Here is a 17,405-nt window from a genome sequence, read left to right as displayed (position 1 = left end):
AAGAAGAACAAGAAGAAGAACAAGAACAATAACAAGAAGAAAAACAAGAAGAACAAGAACAAGAAGAAGAAGAACAAGAACAAGAAGAAAAAGAAGAACAAGAACAAGGAGGAGAAGAAGAAGAAGAAGAAGAAGAAGAAGAAGATGAAGAAGAACAAGGAGACCAAGAATAAGGAGAAGAAGAACAAGAAGAACAAGAAGAAGAACAAGTAGAACAAGAAGAAAAAGAAGAACAAGAACAAGGAGACCAAGAATAAGGAGAAGAAGAACAAGAAGAAGAACAAGTAGAACAAGAAGAACAAGAAGAACAAGAACAAGAACAACAAGAACAAGAAAATGAAGAGAGGCAAGATGGCGACTCACGTGGCTGAACTGGTCCAACATCTTCTGGCTGTGTTCCAGATACGGGGTCATGAACTTGGACGTGTCCACTTTGACCTTCTTCACCACCTTCCTGCTGGGCAAGTCCGACTGGTGGAAGGATAAATGCAAGTCATAAAATCACACTTGTGTCGCTCGCACGCTTGGCTGTCACTCAAAATAAATACAATACAGTGATACCTCAGCTTACGAACACTTTACGAACTTTTCGCCTTACGAACATTACATTTGCGAGAATATAATCTTGGCATACGAACTAGTTTTCGGTGGACGGATCAAATCACACAGCACCACAGTGCTTGGCGGACTAGTTTTCTTCACCTGCTTCCTTTGAGTGCAGACGTAGTTTATTTTCGAGTGGAGTACTTTTGCTATTATGGGACCAAAAAAAGACCCCACCACAGGCTAGTGTTCAGCCGAAGAGAACACAAAAGAAAATTACGGCCGAGCAGAAGAAGGAGCTCATCAAAAAAAACACGAACGAGGTGTGTGTTTGTGTGACTTAGCATCCCAGTAGCAGTACGCTAAGTCGACCATTGCTACGTGTGGCTAAGGGTGTTTCTGTGTTGTCTAAGCAACATCTCAGGGAATAGAAGATGTTGAAAAACTTCTGTTGATTTGGATTAACGAAAAGCAGCTAGCAGGGGAAAGTGTGAGTGAGCGTATTGCCGAGAAAGCACGGCAACTTCACTCGGTTATAATCAAGAGGCAACTACATCAACGACCATCACAAAGGTAAATAAAATGACTTTATTATACGGTACAGTTTATTTCTTTAATTACAATACAATAGCACATTTATTATACATAAAATAAGGTATAGTTTGTGTAGTTTTAAAGGACAAACGACGCTTCTGTTGTGTCCATAGTTTGTAAAATCACTTCAAATGACTTCCACAGAGCGTATTTTACCAAGATTCCACGGCATATAGCTATATTTTACGTTTTAAGACTTGTTGATGACAGACAATGCCTGACGTGACGTCACGTCAGGAACGCCCCTGACCGAGAAAGCGACACACGATGCATTTTGGGTAATTTGTTTGGTCTGAAAATTTCGTGTTAATGGCGAAATTAGAAGGGAAACACATAAATAACGCGATGGTGAATGGTTGTGTGTTGCACCAAGACTACTATTTGATACTAGTTGACACAAATTCCCAGGAGACAAATCAGCCCATTTCTAACGGAGCTTGGGCGCCATCTTGTGCATTTTCTGGGACGCTACATTGGAGTCCTGACGGATCGAATTGATACCGGAGGACTCCTTTAATCGATTGCAAACATTTATGCTTTCCTCTTCAGAACTAATTTAGTAGAAAATTATGTTTTATAGGGATCTGGGAACGCATTATTCTCATTTTTAATGGTTTCTTATGGGAAATAAATGTTTGGCAGACAAACTATTCGCCTTACACACACTTTCTGGGAAACAAATGAAGTTTGTAAGCTGAGGTATCACTGTACAAAGCGTGACGGGCCGCTAGGTAGGTCGTACGTGTCATTTACCTGCTGCTCGTGGTGATGAGGTTGATGATGATGATGATGATGAGCGTGGTGTTCTTGAGTGACGTGTGTCGTCGTTGTCGTCATCTGGTCAACAGATCGCACAAAATCAGACAAAAAAAACTTGCACGGCATGGAAGAAGAAACACTTTGCATGAGGGCCGAATTATACTCAGTTCTGGTATCCCGAAAGCGCTAATACGGAATACTGGCATTGGTATGGCGCTAATTCACAATTGGTTCAGTGCAAAAGAGCAAAAGACAAATAATGGTTTTATTTAATGCCTTGGGGAACAAAAAAAAGGCTTGTGATGGCTTCTGAGTAAAAAAAAAAACAATAGAATTGTTACCTCTTTAAAAAATAATAATAATAATAAAAAAATATCAATATTTCTTGTAAACTCTTCGAAGTAATCAATCATTGGTTGTGACCTAAAGAAAATCTGGAATTTTAATTTCTGAGAAATATCAGGTCTGATTTTGAGTTCACAGAAAGAAAAAAAAAACAATGGAATTACTCCATGAAAAATCAGGTTGGATTGAATCTCATTTTAAAGGACAACCGACGCCTCCGGACAAGTTGTGTCCATAATTAGTAAAATCACTTTCAAATGATATAGCTATATTTTACGTTTTAAGACTCGCACTGAATATTCAGGAAGTCTTGTTTTTGAGTTGGTGACAAGTCCTCACGTTACGTCACTGAAGGAACACCCCTGACCGAAAAAAGGATACATTGTAGCAGTCCTTCCGTCACGTCAATGCATTTTGCTGTACTTTGTTTGGTCTGAAAACTTCGTGTAGCACCAAAAAGAGGCAGAAGAGGGCGACAAAGCTCCGTGTAAGGAATTAATCAGTCGGTGGAAACTGGCTGATTAATTCCTTACACGGAGCTTTGTCGCCATTTTCTGCCTCTTTTTGGTGCTACATTTCCCGCCCCCAGATACCTCAAAATGGCACGGAATAAATTATTTAATCGATTGCAAACATGTATGCTTTCCTCTTCAGAACTATTTGAATCATATTCATAACTGGATGAGTAACAAGAAAGCATATTCTCCGAATCTGAAGCCATTGTTTTGATTCTCCAGCAAGGCAAGACGTCTTGGGGTGACACCACGAACAAGGGGGCGGGACCTTCTGAAACTGGCCACTTCCGGGTTCATTTTTTTTTTTGTGCAGATTTTATACACTTTAAGTCATTTTTATTGGTGTTTTGCATTTGACTAAAAATATCATAGTGCGTGTTTTGGGTATTTTAGATGCTATAAAACGTTTTTTTCAGTTAGGAAACAAAAAAATTGGTGTCGGTTGTCCTTTAAAGGCTAATCCAATCCAATCAAGCCGAGTGATATTATAAAAACATTGGGGGATTTTTTTTTTTTTTTTAAATAAGTCGGCAATGTCATACCGCACAGATGATAGAGGACGCTAACTTTAACAGTCTTTTGAATTGGAGCCAGTTCGCCTCGCCTCATCTCACCGAAACGGAATCCCGCTGCCACAAAGTCACTATTCATAGGACTTATGCAGAGAGACGGCCCCTTTTGTCCTGAACCGAAACAATTTTCTGATTTTTGTTTTCTGCTTACCTCATCCAAAACTTCTTCTTCCTCTTCCTCCTCCTCTTCTTCTTCTTCCTCTTCATAATCCTCCTCCTCCACCACCACTTCTTCCTCTTCTACTTCCATTTCTTCCCCTTCCACCACTTCCTCGTATTCCTCCTCCCATTCCTCCACGTACTCCACGATACGTTGCGACATCTTGAGACCCCTTCAGAGGCTCTACGCAAAGAAGATCTTTCAGGATTTTGACTTGGATACCGGCGGTTATATTACAAGGGGCCAGAAAGGTACCACAGAAAGATTCCCGCGGTGTCTTCTTGAGTCCGCAAGTCCATCCACTAGAGTCCTTTAATGAAAATGTTTCTTTTGTTTCGACCTAAAAAAAACAAGTGTGAGGGTGAGTGAAGGAGTCAAGGTATGTATCCTGAACTCCCACCCACTATATGACGAGAGGTGACAGCTGCAGCCTCAGATATTTCACATGTAAACCAACGCCGCAACCCGATTGGGAGGCCGGCACGGGCGAACCGTGATGCCATCCCTTCTGAGGCGCCGGTTTAAATATAGGACTCACTTTTTTTATAGCATGACAAAACAAAAATTCGAATTTTGGGCTATTTTGAATGAAAACCACAAGATAAAACTGTTAGTTCTGACCCATCAAATGTCACCATTTGAGTTCAGTACATGATCAGGTTCAGAACCAGATGGTTCTACTGGATTAGTCCAAAAACCATGCAGACTAGAAAGATAAACCCTAAATATGCTTCATTTTTACATTTTTTTTTTTCGCTTACCAGGTAGTGTTTTTTAATTGTCTCCCAAAAGCCGCCAAAGCCTCCCCCCCAAGCTTCCTTCCAGAGAAACGCAGGGTGACAGAGTCACAGCTGAGGCTACTTCTAACCAGGTAGTCATGTGGTGCTTGCGGCCAATAGCAAAACGGGGGCGCTCGGGTTTCAAACACTAAATATACCTAAAGAGATCTCCTTTGGGGAAGAGCAGCTGTTCGGAAGCCGAATGCATCAGCAAAGCAAAAAAAAAAAAAAAAAAAAAAAAAACGTTGACGGATTGGGTTGTTGATAAAATGCTTTTAAAGGACAACCGATATTACTTTGTTTGTTTCCTGACACCAGAAAAACGTTTTATAGCATCTAAAATACCTAAAAAATGCACAATATTTTCAGTCAAATGCAAAACACCAATAAAAATGAGTTAACGTGTCCCAAAACTACTTCAAAATGACCCCGGAAGTTGCAAGTTTCAGAAGGTCCCGCCCCCTTGTTCGTGACGTCACGCCAGGACATCTTCGCCTTGCTCTAGAATCAAAACAATGGCTTCAGATTCGGAGAAGATGCTTTCTTGTTACTCATCCAGTTATGAATATGATTCAAATACAGTAAAGTCTCGTTATATCGATATTCAAGGGAGTCCGAAAAAATATCGATATAACCGGGACTATCGATATATCCGACCCCGTTTGCATGTAATTTTCTCCGTGCGTGCATAGAAATAGTATCGATATAACCGGGACTATCGATATATCCGATATCGATATAACGAGACTTTACTGTAGTTCCGAAGAGGAAAGCATAAATGTTTTCCAATCGATTAAAGAAGTACTTGCGTATAAATTCGAGCCATCAGGACTCCAATGTAGCGTCCCAGAAAATACACAAGATGGCGCCCAAGCTCCGTTGGAAATGGGCTGATTTGTCTGCTGGAAATTTGTGTCAACTAGTATCAAATAGTAGTCTTGGTGCAACACACAACCATTCACCATTGCGTTATTTGTGTTTTCCTTCTAATTTTGCCATAAACACGAAGTTTTCAGACCAAACAAAGTACCCAAAATGCATTGGGTGTAGCTTTCTCGGTCAGGGGCGTTCCTTCAGTGACGTCACGTACGGACTCGTCACCAACTCAAAAACAAGACTTCCTGAATATTCAGCGCAAGTCTTAAAAAGTAAAATATAGCTATATGCGGTGGAATCTTTGTAAAATACGCTCAGTAGAAGTCATTTGAAGTGATTTTACAAATTATGGACACAACTTGTCCGGAGGTGTCGGTTGTCCTTTAAGAGATTTTGAGAAGGTCTCAGGAGGTGGTATAGAAAGTCATAGGTTGGTGCAGGTCCAGTTAGTTACAGAATCCGTGGAAGCCGCCCCGCCGGAATCCAATCTGGAATGAGGTCAGATGGACGCCAAGATCCCAAATTACGTCACAGGATAAAATAAAAGACTCCACCGAGGCGTTATTAAACCATTTAGCACATGTGAATTCAACGTGAGAATAACATGAACACATGATACCATCATCATAATAACATATCAAATGTGTTCACGTGCTGAAAAAGAAAACGGTAATAAGATCTTACATGGCACATTCTGATGAGATGGACGCGTTGTGGAATCTGGATCTGATCTGGATTAAACTCGATTCCAAGGGTTCCACCCCAGCCTTACATTTTTATAGAAACAGAGCATGATATGATATAATCTATCTATCTGATAAACATTTGCTATCCAGCTAGCAGATAGCTAGCTAGATATCTAGTTATCTAGCTGCTAGCTATAAAATGTTATTCATCTATCTACCTATCTGATAAACATTTGCTAACCAGCTAGCAGTTAGCTAGCTAGATATCTAGTTATCTAGCTGCTAGCTATAAAATATTATTCATCTATCTACCTATCTGATAAACATTTGCTATCCAGCTAGCTGATAGCTACCAAATATCTAGTTATCTAGCTGCTAGCTATAAAATGTTATTCATCTATCTATCTATCTATCTATCTATCTATCTGATAAACATTTGCTATCCAGCTAGCTGATAGCTAGCTAGATATCTAGTTATCTAGCTGCTAGCTATAAAATGTTATTCATCTATCTACCCATCTATCCATCTATATGATAAACATTTGCTATCCAGCTAGCTGATAGCTAGCTAGATATCTAGTTATCTAGCTGCTAGCTATAAAATGTTATTCATCTATCTATCTATATGATAAACATTTGCTATCCAGCTAGCTGATAGCTAGCTAGATATCTAGTTATCTAGATGCTAGCTATAAAACGTTATTCATCTATCTATCTGATAAACATTTGCCATCCAGCTAGCTGATAGCTACCAAATATCTAGTTATCTAGCTGCTAGCTATAAAACGTTATTCATCTATCTGATAAACATTTGCCATCCAGCTAGCTGATAGCTACCAAATATCTAGTTATCTAGCTGCTAGCCATAAAATGTTATTCATCTATCTACCCATCTATCCATCTATATGATAAACATTTGCCTCAGGAAGGTTCAAGAAGAGTCCGGTTGCCATTTTGAATGAATCTTGAGTAACTAGTTAGATAGCCAGCCAGTGGGTAGCTAACAGATAGCAAATAGATATCTAGATAGCCAGCCAGTGGGTAGATAACAGATAGCAAATAGATAGCTATCTAGATAGCCAGCCAGATAACTATCTAGATAGCCAGCCAGATAGCTAGCTAATAGATAGCAAATAGATATCTAGATAGCTAGCTAGACATCTAGATAGCCAGCCAGTGGGTAGCTAAAAGATAGCAAATAGATAGCTAGCTAGATAGCCAGCCAGATAGCTAGCTAGATAGCCAGCCAGTAGGTAGCTAACAGATAGCTAGATAGATATCCAACAAGATAGCTAGCGAGATACATAGCTAGATAGCCAGAAAGTGGTTAGATAACAGATAGGAAATAGATAGCTAGCTAGATAGCCAGCCAGTAGGTAGCTAACAGATAGCAAATAGATATCTAGATAGCCAGCCAGTGGGTAGATAACAGATAGCTATCTAGATAGCCAGCCAGATAGCTAGCTAGATAGCCAGCCAGTAGGTAGCTAACAGATAGCAAATAGATATCTAGATAGATAGCTAGCTAGACATCTAGATAGCCAGCCAGTGGGTAGCTAAAAGATAGCAAATAGATAGCTAGCTAGATAGCCAGCCAGATAGCCAGCCAGTAGGTAGCTAACAGATAGCTAGATAGATATCCAACAAGATAGCTAACGAGATACATAGCTAGATAGCCAGAAAGTGGTTAGATAACAGATAGCAAATAGATAGCTATCTAGATAGCCAGCCAGATAGCTAGCTAGATAGCCAGCCAGTAGGTAGCTAATAGATAGCAAATAGATATCTAGATAGATAGCTAGCTAGACATCTCGAGAGCCAGCCAGTGGGTAGCTAAAAGATAGCAAATAGATAGCTAGCTAGATAGCCAGCCAGTAGGTAGCTAACAGATAGCTAGATAGATATCCAACAAGATAGCTAGCGAGATACATAGCTAGATAGCCAGAAAGTGGTTAGATAACAGATAGCAAATAGATAGCTAGCTAGATAGCCAGCCAGTAGCGGACGCATTTAACACGTGTGAAATGTCATTTTCTGGAATAAATACAGTAGTTCACATTCACCTGATCGACTGAGATTGAACTGACTGAAAATATCGTTTGTATTTGTATTTACAAACTCCAATAAACAGTTTATTTCGCATCAGGATTAAATGAGTTAAATTCTTTATTTTATTTTTTTATGTGTCGGTGGAAAAACAAGGGTGGTAACCACTAGAGAGCTGATGAGAGGACCAAAACAAAACAGTGATGACTGTTAATGTTATTATTATTATTATTATTATTATTATTATTTGCAGGTGATGTCAGAAGCCCAAAATGAAACAGATTAGTCAGGCGACAACAGGTGGGATGGGTCACTGCTGTTTTGGGGCTACGTTTCCATAGCAACACGCTCGTCCTCCTGGAGGAGGCTGACATCTTGCCTGGGGGGTGCGGGGGTATAAACTAATCGTGACAGACGGCTAAGCCTATGGGAGCTAGCGGGCACCTGTAAAGTGACCTTTACAACGACGCTTGGACTACAAGGAACAATGCGGTCAGGAGCGCAGTTGTAGCTAGGGGGGGTATTAGCTATCGAGCTACATATTTATTAGCTATCTGGCTGGCTCATTAGCTATCTAGCTAGCTATATAGCTGGATAGCTAGTTATTAGCTAGTTAGCTAGCTTTCTATCTACTTGAGTTATTTCGGGTTGTGAACGCTGGCGTGTGTGGCTGCCGCTGCTCACCCACAAAAAAAAAAAAAACTTATCCTGTGACTGTAAAGTGAGCTTGAGAGTTTGGAAAGGTGCTTATAAATGAAATTATTAATGGATTTTCTGGCCTGGCTGACCTTGTGATGTTGACTTGAGTTTTATGTTGCAAACGGCTGCAATTTTTCTGCGTGACAATCTGTCGCAATTATAATAATAATAATAATACATTTTATTTATAAGCGCCTTTCAAAACTCTCAAGGTCACTTTACAGTCACAGATTGTTGTACTGTAAAGTCAGTTTTGGTGGTGATAATAAATTTTTGGACCCGTGGAATTGGACAAAATGACCTTAAAATTGAGATTTGAAACCAAACTTTTGTTAAAGGACAACCGACACCATTTTTTGTTTCCTAACTGAGATCAGAAAAACGTTTTATAGCATCTAAAATACCCAAAACATGCAGTATGATATTTTTAGTCAAATGCAAAACACCAATAAAAATGACTTAAAGTGTCCCAAAACTGCCATAAAATGAGGTTGGAACTGGGTAGATTCAGAAAGTCCCGCCCCCTTTTTCGTGACATCACTATTGGTCACACACTGCCTTGCTCCAGAATCAAAACAATGGCTTCAGAAAGTTCAGGTTCAGAGAAGATGCTTTCTTGTTACTCATCCAGTTATGAATATGATTCAAATAGTTCTGAAGAGGAAAGCATAAATGTTTGCAATCGATTAAAGAACTCCTTCCATCTCATTTTGAGGCATCTGGACTCCAATGTAGCACCCAGAAAATACACAAGATGGCGCCCAAGCTCCGTTGGAAATGGGCTGATTTGTCTGCTGGGAATTTGTGTCAACTAGTATCAAATAGTAGTCTTGGTGCAACACACAACGATTCACCATTGCGTTATTTATGTTTTATCCTTCTAATTTCGTCATCAACACGAAGTTTTCAGACCAAACAAAGTACCCAAAATGCATTGTGTGTCGCTTTCTCGGTCAAAGGCGTTCCTTTAGTGACGTCACGAGAGGACTCGTCACCAACTGAAAAACAAGACTTCCTGAATATTCAGCGCGAGTCTTAAAATGTAAAATATAGCTATATGCGGTGGAATGTTTGTAAAATACGCTCAGTAGAAGTCATTTGAAGTGATTTTACAAATTATGGACACAACTTGTCCGGAGGCGTCGGTTGTCCTTTAAAGGGCTGACCTTTCTGTGTCTTTTTTTTGTGCACAGATGATTCTAGACTTTGTCTGATCCGCTTCTGCAACATTTTAAAATCAAAACGTTAGTCCCAGGTACAGAGTGCAATTTTTTTTTTATATGACATTTGACTTTACTTACCGTTTGCCTGCCTTGCACACCAAATTACAATGAGACAAATTGCCATCATCTGTAGAATTTTCTAAAAAAAAATGGGGTGAGAAAGTAGCAGGCCAAAACGACTCAATGAGACACATCTTGAGAAAGCCATACATTGAGTAAAAATTGTCTTGGACAAGCTGAATTATGTGTGATTGTAATTTGAAATAAATAACTATAATTTTTCCTTTCATCACTTTGCTGCTGTGAAATGTAAATTTCTCCACTGCGAGACTAATAAAGGCAAATCCATCCATCCATCAAAGCCACAATTGAAATTTTCATGGGTATGCATCTTTTTGGGTCACCTTGTATATGCAGTGATACCTCAGTTTACGAATCCCTTGGCTTACGAACTTTTCGGTTTACGAACGTTACATTTATGAAAATTTTACCTTGGCATACGAACTTAAAGCCATGTGATTGGTCAAGAACGCAGCAGTGAGGGGAGGTGGTTTAAACATTAAAGAGACAGGTAGATGACAGTGAGAGTTTCAACTTTGATAGTTCAAAAGCAGAGTGCAAGGTTAAAATATCCCATCGATCAGCCTCTACAAACAACCCGCACAAGCCATCTGTATACTTGGTGCAAAAGGCTATCAACCGAGCTAAACAGAACACAATTGATGAGGAACTAGGTAAAATTATAGCAAAGAAAGCACCTACAAGGGATCGTTCCTCAAGATGGTGAAAGAAGGCTACGTTCCTCATCAAGTGTTTAATGCTGATGGAACCGGCCACTCCATTCCATCAAGCCATCAACGACCATCACAAAGGTAAATAAAAGGACTTTATTATACATTTAGTTTATTTCTTTTATTATAATACCATAGCACATTTATTATACATAAAATAACCTATTTAAGGCTTAGAACCTTTAACCTTTCAGGCTTAGAAAATTAGAAAGTAGAAAATTATGTTTTATGGGGACCTGGGAACGGATTATTGTCATTTTAATGGTTTCCTATGGGAAATTGATTTTTGGGATACACACTTTTCGCCTTACACACTCTGTCTAGGAACCAATTAAGTTCGTACGCCAAAGTATCACTGTACATGACATAAAAAAAACACTTGACCGCTACCCCCCTCTGACACACCCAAAACATTTTTTTACCATAACCCATTGTTTGATTTTCAAAAACAATGCACTCTCATTGGTTTAAATCAGGGGTGTCAAAGTCATTTTTTGCCGCGGGCCACATTGTAGTTATGGTTTCCTCCCAAGGGCCGTTATGAATTTGGGGAAGCCATTAGAATGTTGAAATCCCTTCAAATATTACATATAGAGCACACAGCAAATTAATGAATAACTCGTTTTCAAATCTGAAGTCAAGAATAATGACTTTTATTGTGGTTGACATCCAAAAATATGACATTTTGGCTCAGATTTTAGCAATCATCACGGAATTTAACAAGTTTGATTTGCTTTCGCGGGCCGAAAAAAATGATGTGGCGGGCCGGATTTGGCCCGCGGGCCTTGACTTTGACACCTGTGCTTTAAATACTTCCTTGCAACCGGATTCCGAGCATTTTGACAAACTAATTATTTTGTCACATCGGTGAACAAATGCAGATACAGTCCTGAATAATATGTACAACGTAGGTTTTGTGGTGACAACTCTGTGAAAGAAAGGTCAGAGGTCAAACTTTAGAGGAACAGATAAAAACATTTAATTGACTGGTTTTTATCTCTAGGGGAGAGCGTCATGATTAACCAACCCCACCAGTCCCAATTCCCATTCACCTCGTCATCACACCGAGCGTCCATGTTGCTACAGGCACCGTGTTTAAACAATACTGGACTGGACTCAATGTGTCGCTGGTCCCGGGAATACTATTTCAAGGCCGCGCTGCTGCAGAAGAGGACCTCCATCTTGTTGAAAGGAAAAAAAAAAAAAAAAAGCGTGCACTTTAAATAAAGTCCTCCATCCAATAAATTATCACACAAGACAAAAAAAAGGTCCTCAAAATAGCTTGGTGGCTGGGAGTAAAAAAAAAGGCCGCCGCCGCCGCCACCGCCACCTCCATCACGATCCAAGTCCTGGAGCGAGGCCAAATGAACATTTCGAGGCCATCATCTGACTCGTAACCGTGACATCATCCACTCGAGACCTTGACACAAGCTGGAGGAGAAAAAAAAACACAAAAATGGGTGACTTTAATTTGATTTATTTTAAGATCAGGTGGCGTGAAAATGGAGAAACTAAGATGAACATGGATGTTTGGGAATCAAAAAGTTGATTTTATGGGTTTTTGGTTTTTTTTTAGTTGGCCAGTTGTGATGACCACGCTTCTCTCTGCTAAGTATTAAAAAAAAAAAGGTAGGAACATAAAATCCCAAAATTTAAAGGACAACCGACACCATATTTTTATTTCCTAACTAACATCAGAAACACGTTTTACAGCATCTAAAATACCCAAAACACGCAGGCTGACATTTTTAGTCAAATGCAAAACACCAATAAAAATGACTTTAAGTGTCCCAAAACTACTTCAAAATGACCTCGGGATGGCGAGTTTCAGAAGGCCCCGCCCCCTTGTTCGTGACGTCACGCCAAGACGTCTTTCCTTGCTCTCAAATCAAAACAATGGCTTCAGATTCGGAGAAGATGCTTTCTTGTTACTCATCCAGTTATGAATATGATTCAAATAGTTCTGAAGAGGAAAGCATAAATGTTTGCAATAGATTAAAGAATTTATTCCATGCCATTTTGAGGCAATAGGGGGGGGAAATGTAGCACTAAAAAAGAGGCAGAAGAGGGCGACAAAGCTACGTGTAAGGAATTAATCAGCATGTGGAAACGGGCTGATTAATTCCTTACACGGAGCTTTGTCGCCCTATTCTGCCTCTTTTTGGTGCAACACGAAGTTTTCAGACTAAACAAGTACAGCAAAATGCATTGATGTGATGGAAGGACTGCTACAATGTGTCCTTTTTTCGGTCAGGGGCGTTTCTACAGTGACGTCACGTACGGACTCGTCACCAACTCAAAAACAAGACTTCCGGAATAATCAGCGCGAGTCTTAAAACATAAAATATAGCTATATGCAGTGGAATCTTTGTATGATGCGTGCTAGCATGTCATTTACCCTTCTCCCGTGAGGGCACAGCAGGCCTGGATGTGCCACTGGTGGTCTTTGACTGCAGTGAGCTGCAGGCTATGCGAGATATCGGCCACCGACATGCAGCCCTTCACATCTTGCTTGTTGGCAAACACCAGGAGTCCCGCCTTCCTCAGGTCCTATAATAATAATATTACATTTCGTTTCTAAGCGCCTTTCAAAACTCTCAAGGTCACTTTACAGTCACAGGGAAAGTTTTTTTTTCTGTGGGTGAGCAGTGGCAGCCACACGCGCCAGCGTTCACTCAACCCGGAAGCTAGCTAGATAATAGCTAGTTAGTTAGCTAGACAGATAATAACAATGCATTTCATTTCTAAGTGCCTTTCAAAACTCTCAAGATCACTTTACAGTCACAGGATGGGTTTTTCTGCGGATGAGCAGCGGTAGGCACACGCGCCAGCGTTCACTCAACCCGGAAGTAACTCAAATACAGTAAAGTCTCGTTATATCGATATTCAAGGGAGTCCGAAAAAATATCGATATAACCGGGACTATCGATATATCCAACCCTGTTTGCATGTAATTTTCTCCGTGCGTGCATAGAAATAGTATCGATATAACCAGGACTATCGATATATCCGATATCGATATAACGAGACTTTACTGTAGATAGAAAGCGAGCCAGCTAGCTAGTAGATACCCACCAGATAGCGAGCCAATAGACAGCTAATAGATACCCAGCCAACCAGTCAGCTAGCTCATAGATAGCTAGATAGCTGGATAGATAGCCAACAGATAGCCAACCGGCTAGCTATCTAAAATAATAATAATAATAATAATAATAATAATATAATAATAATAATAATAATAAAATAATAATAATAATAATAATAATAATAATAATACATTTGATTCATAAGCGCGTTTCAAAACTCTCAAGGACACTTTACAGTCACTGGATCAGTTTTTCTGTGGGTGAGCAGCGGCAGCCACATGCGCCAGCGTTCACTCAACCCACATAAAAAGATTTTGCCAGACGGGCGCGGTTGAGGATAGCGAATAGATAGATAGCTAGATAGCCAGCTAATTAGTTAGATAACTAATAGACAGCAAATAGATAGCTAGTTAGATAGCCAGCTAGATAGTTAGATGGCTAATAGACAGCAAATAGATATATAGCTAGATAGCCTGCTCGTTAGTTAGCTATACCACATATGGATTATCAATTTAGATACATGTATGCTAACATCCATGCCTGTTCGTGGCATCTCTTACTTCATGCGCCAGCATCCTGTAGAGCTCTTCTTTGGTAACCGAGATTCTTTCCCGGTCAGTGCTGTCGACCACCACAATCACAAACTACAACACAAAATTAGCATTGTTTAGTCCTTCAAGGACAACCGACGTCACTTTTTTGTTTCCTAACTGACATCAGAAAAACGTTTTATAGCATCTAAAATACCCAAAACACGCAGTATATTTTTATTGAAATGCAAAACACCAATAAAAATTGACTTCTGCCAAGCTTCTGTTTCTGTGAGGAATTAATCAGCCCATTTCCACAGACTGATGAATTCCTTCCATGGAGCTTGGTCGCCCTCTTCTGGCGGCTTTTTGGTGCAACACGAGGTTTTCAGACCAAACAAGTACAGCAAAATACATTGACGTGATGGAACGACTGCTACAATGTGTCCTTTTTTCGGTCAGGGGCGTTCCTTCAGTGACGTCACGTACGGACTCGTCACCAACTAAAAAACTAGACTTCCGGAATATTCAGCGCGAGTCTTAAAACGTTAAATATAGCTATATGCAGTGGAATCTTTGTAAAATACGCTCAGAAGAAGTCATTTGAAGCCATTTTACAAATTATGGACACAACTTGTCCGGAGACGTCGGTTGTCGTAACTCGGATGTTATCTGTATTTATAAAAAAATAAATAAATAAACATTTGTTACCTCTGTGTTAGTGTAATAGGTGTTCCACGAAGACCTCAGCGACTCCTGCCCGCCGATGTCCCACATGAGGAAGTGAGTATTTTTCACCACGATCTCCTCTACATTGCTACCAATGGTAGGCGACGTATGAACCACCTCGTTCATGGAACTATGACAAAAAATAAAATAAAACTCTAATTACTAAACAATTACGAACAAGCCCACACACACCATCTTCATGGATAATCCACAGAATATCAAACTGATGAAATGCCCGTAATATATGAGTGTTAAAGGACAACCGACATCACTTTTTTGTTTCCTAACTGACATCAGAAAAACGTTTTAGAGCATCTAAAATACCCAAAACCCAATTACTCAAAAAAGTATGATATTTTTAGTCAAATGCAAAACACCAATAAAAATGACTTAAAGTGTCCAAAATCTGCAAAAAAATGAACCCGGAAGTGGACAGTTTCAGAAGGTCCCACCAACTTGGTCATGGTGTCACCCCAAGACCTTGCTCTCAAATCAAAACAATGGCTTCAGATTCGGAGAAGATGCTTTCTTGTTACTCATCCAGTTATGAATATGATTCAAATAGTTCTGAAGAGGAAAGCATACATGTTTGCAATCGATTAAAGAATTCATTCCGTGACATTTTGAGGCAATAGGGGGGGAATGTAGCACCAAAAAAAAGAGGCAGAAAATGGCGACAGAGCTCCGTGTAAGGAATTAATCAGCCAGTTTCCACAGGCTGATTAATTCCTTACACTGAGCTTTGTCGCCCTCTTCTGCCTCTTTTTGGTGCAACACAAAGTTTTCAGACAAAAGTACAGCAAAATCCATTGACGTGATGGAAGGACTGCTAAAATGTGTCCTTTTTTTTCGGTCAGGGGCGTTCCTTCAGTGACGTCACTTCAGGAATCGTCACCAACTCAAAAACAAGACTTCCGGAATATTCAGTGCGAGTCTAAAAACGTAAAATATAGCTATATACGGTAGAATCTTTGTAAAATACGCTCAGTAGAAGTCATTTGAAGAGATTTTACAAATTATGGACAACTTGTGCGGAGATGTCGGTTGTCCTTTAAATGCCCCCCCCCCCCCAAAAAAAAAAAAAATTTTCACAAAGCTTAGCCAAACAAAAACTGCTTTTTTTCCAGCACATGTTGAGTCCCCAATCAAGGGGTGCTTCATACCAAAGTAAAAAAAATACTCACAACTGGTAAAGAATGGTTGTCTTTCCTGCGTTGTCCAGACCGACAATAATGACTTTGTGCTCTGGAAGGCAAAAGGTGACACTGATTACAGACTTTACGGAAAACACTGAGTCATGATTTAGTAACGAATATTTCACGCTTTCACAAACGATAATGAGTCAACGTTCCTCCAGGTCAGCCAAATTATAATCAATTACCTGCGGGCAAGACACTTCATTAGGCACACCCACCAATGGCATCCAATAGGAAAATTGTAACTTAAGTTACATTGTCACCCGATGGACGTTGTACTTAATGGAGTGTCCGTTTTGTATTGCATTCCATTGACATCTTCGAGATGAACGCTGTCATAGGTGTGTTTTGAGTGTGTGTGCGTGTGTGAGAGAAAGAGAGAGCGTGCCTATGCGTACGTCAGCTCAGGCCTGTTAGCATCGGGTCGCTTAAGAACTCGACTATTCTTTAAACACCGTAATTCTTCTTACCTTGGTGGTTAAAAAGCCTCCATAATTTAGTGAAAAGTATTCCCATGGTTGGTAGACCTGAAGCTCCTCGCCAAACTCGGAACTTCGCGAACTAGCTAGCAAGCTAGCCTAGATGCTAATTAGCACGGCGGGGCTATCAACGCGTTTGAACGCAAGCCCCATATCCAATTTTAACGCCATAAGGGATGTCGAGAAGCTCCCTGCCTCCCCGCACCTGTGCCAGTCACGTTTGTGGAGGAAATTAAGAGAAAAAGTGCAGAAACTTGGTGGAAAGTGAGCGGCGTTGGGTTCCCAGCGCGGCGGCTATCTTACTAGCGCAAATGTCAGCTGAGACCAGGCTCGATGGCAGTCAATGCGCATGCGCAGTGGCACGGGTCCACCGCATTGTTCGCGGTTGACTTGTCAATCAGTTTGAGGGATATAAACGTAAATAACAATAATACAATGGAATTAAATATATCTATTATAATATTCGCCACTATATAAAATGTTATTATGATTCACCAGCTGGGTGGTCACGATACCCCACAAATAGCGAGCGTCCATTGTTATAGTCGTCGTGTACTGCCGTCTGGTGGCTAATGCGTAAAAAACATTAGGAGCCACACAATAGCCATTAAAGGACAACCGACGTCTTCGCCATAATTTTTAAAATCACTTCAAATGACTTCTGCTGAGCGTATTTTACAAAGATTCCACAGCATATAGCTATATTTTACGCTTTAAGATTCGCGCTTAATGAAATGTAACTGTAAATGAAAGCATAAAATCATGATACACAAATAGTTTCATTCTTCATATGTTCT

At 40.1% G+C, this 17,405-nt stretch overlaps 2 protein-coding genes across 16 annotated transcripts in view; both read right to left on the bottom strand.

Annotated features, from left to right (window-relative positions):
• The window catches only part of neb (nebulin), a 113,249-nt gene extending 108,924 nt beyond the window's left edge, over positions 1 to 4,325 (bottom strand). For 6 of the 15 annotated variants that reach the window (XM_089003411.1, XM_089003407.1, XM_089003412.1 and 3 more), the window contains exons 1-5: positions 4,250 to 4,323; positions 3,744 to 3,828; positions 3,480 to 3,671; positions 1,891 to 1,974; positions 364 to 471 (exon numbers count right to left, since the gene is read on the bottom strand). In XM_089003411.1, coding sequence (XP_088859537.1) covers positions 364 to 471; positions 1,891 to 1,974; positions 3,480 to 3,650 — 363 coding nt within the window. In that variant the 5' untranslated portion in view covers positions 3,651 to 3,671; positions 3,744 to 3,828; positions 4,250 to 4,323. Of the gene's footprint in view, positions 1 to 363; positions 472 to 1,890; positions 1,975 to 3,479; positions 3,672 to 3,743; positions 3,829 to 4,249 lie in introns of all 15 variants that reach the window. The other 9 variants (XM_089003420.1, XM_089003415.1, XM_089003418.1 and 6 more) reach the window with 4 other exon arrangements.
• Positions 4,326 to 11,543: 7,218 nt separating this feature from the next.
• arl5a (ARF like GTPase 5A) lies at positions 11,544 to 16,936 on the bottom strand. Its single transcript, XM_089002760.1, has 6 exons — positions 16,600 to 16,936; positions 16,118 to 16,178; positions 14,916 to 15,063; positions 14,235 to 14,318; positions 12,987 to 13,138; positions 11,544 to 12,019 (listed from the first exon to the last, which is right to left on the bottom strand). The coding sequence occupies exons 1-6, from the start codon at positions 16,643 to 16,645 to the stop codon at positions 11,971 to 11,973; spliced, it is 540 nt and encodes a 179-aa protein (XP_088858886.1). The 5' UTR covers positions 16,646 to 16,936; the 3' UTR covers positions 11,544 to 11,970.
• Between the last annotated feature and the right edge of the window lie 469 nt (positions 16,937 to 17,405).

This window comes from Hippocampus bargibanti, linkage group LG08 (genome assembly GCF_051943395.1).
Source record: "Hippocampus bargibanti isolate YZ-2025 linkage group LG08, ASM5194339v1, whole genome shotgun sequence".
Classification (NCBI taxonomy): domain Eukaryota; kingdom Metazoa; phylum Chordata; class Actinopteri; order Syngnathiformes; family Syngnathidae; genus Hippocampus; species Hippocampus bargibanti.
This window is presented reverse-complemented; position numbering and strand designations above follow the sequence as displayed.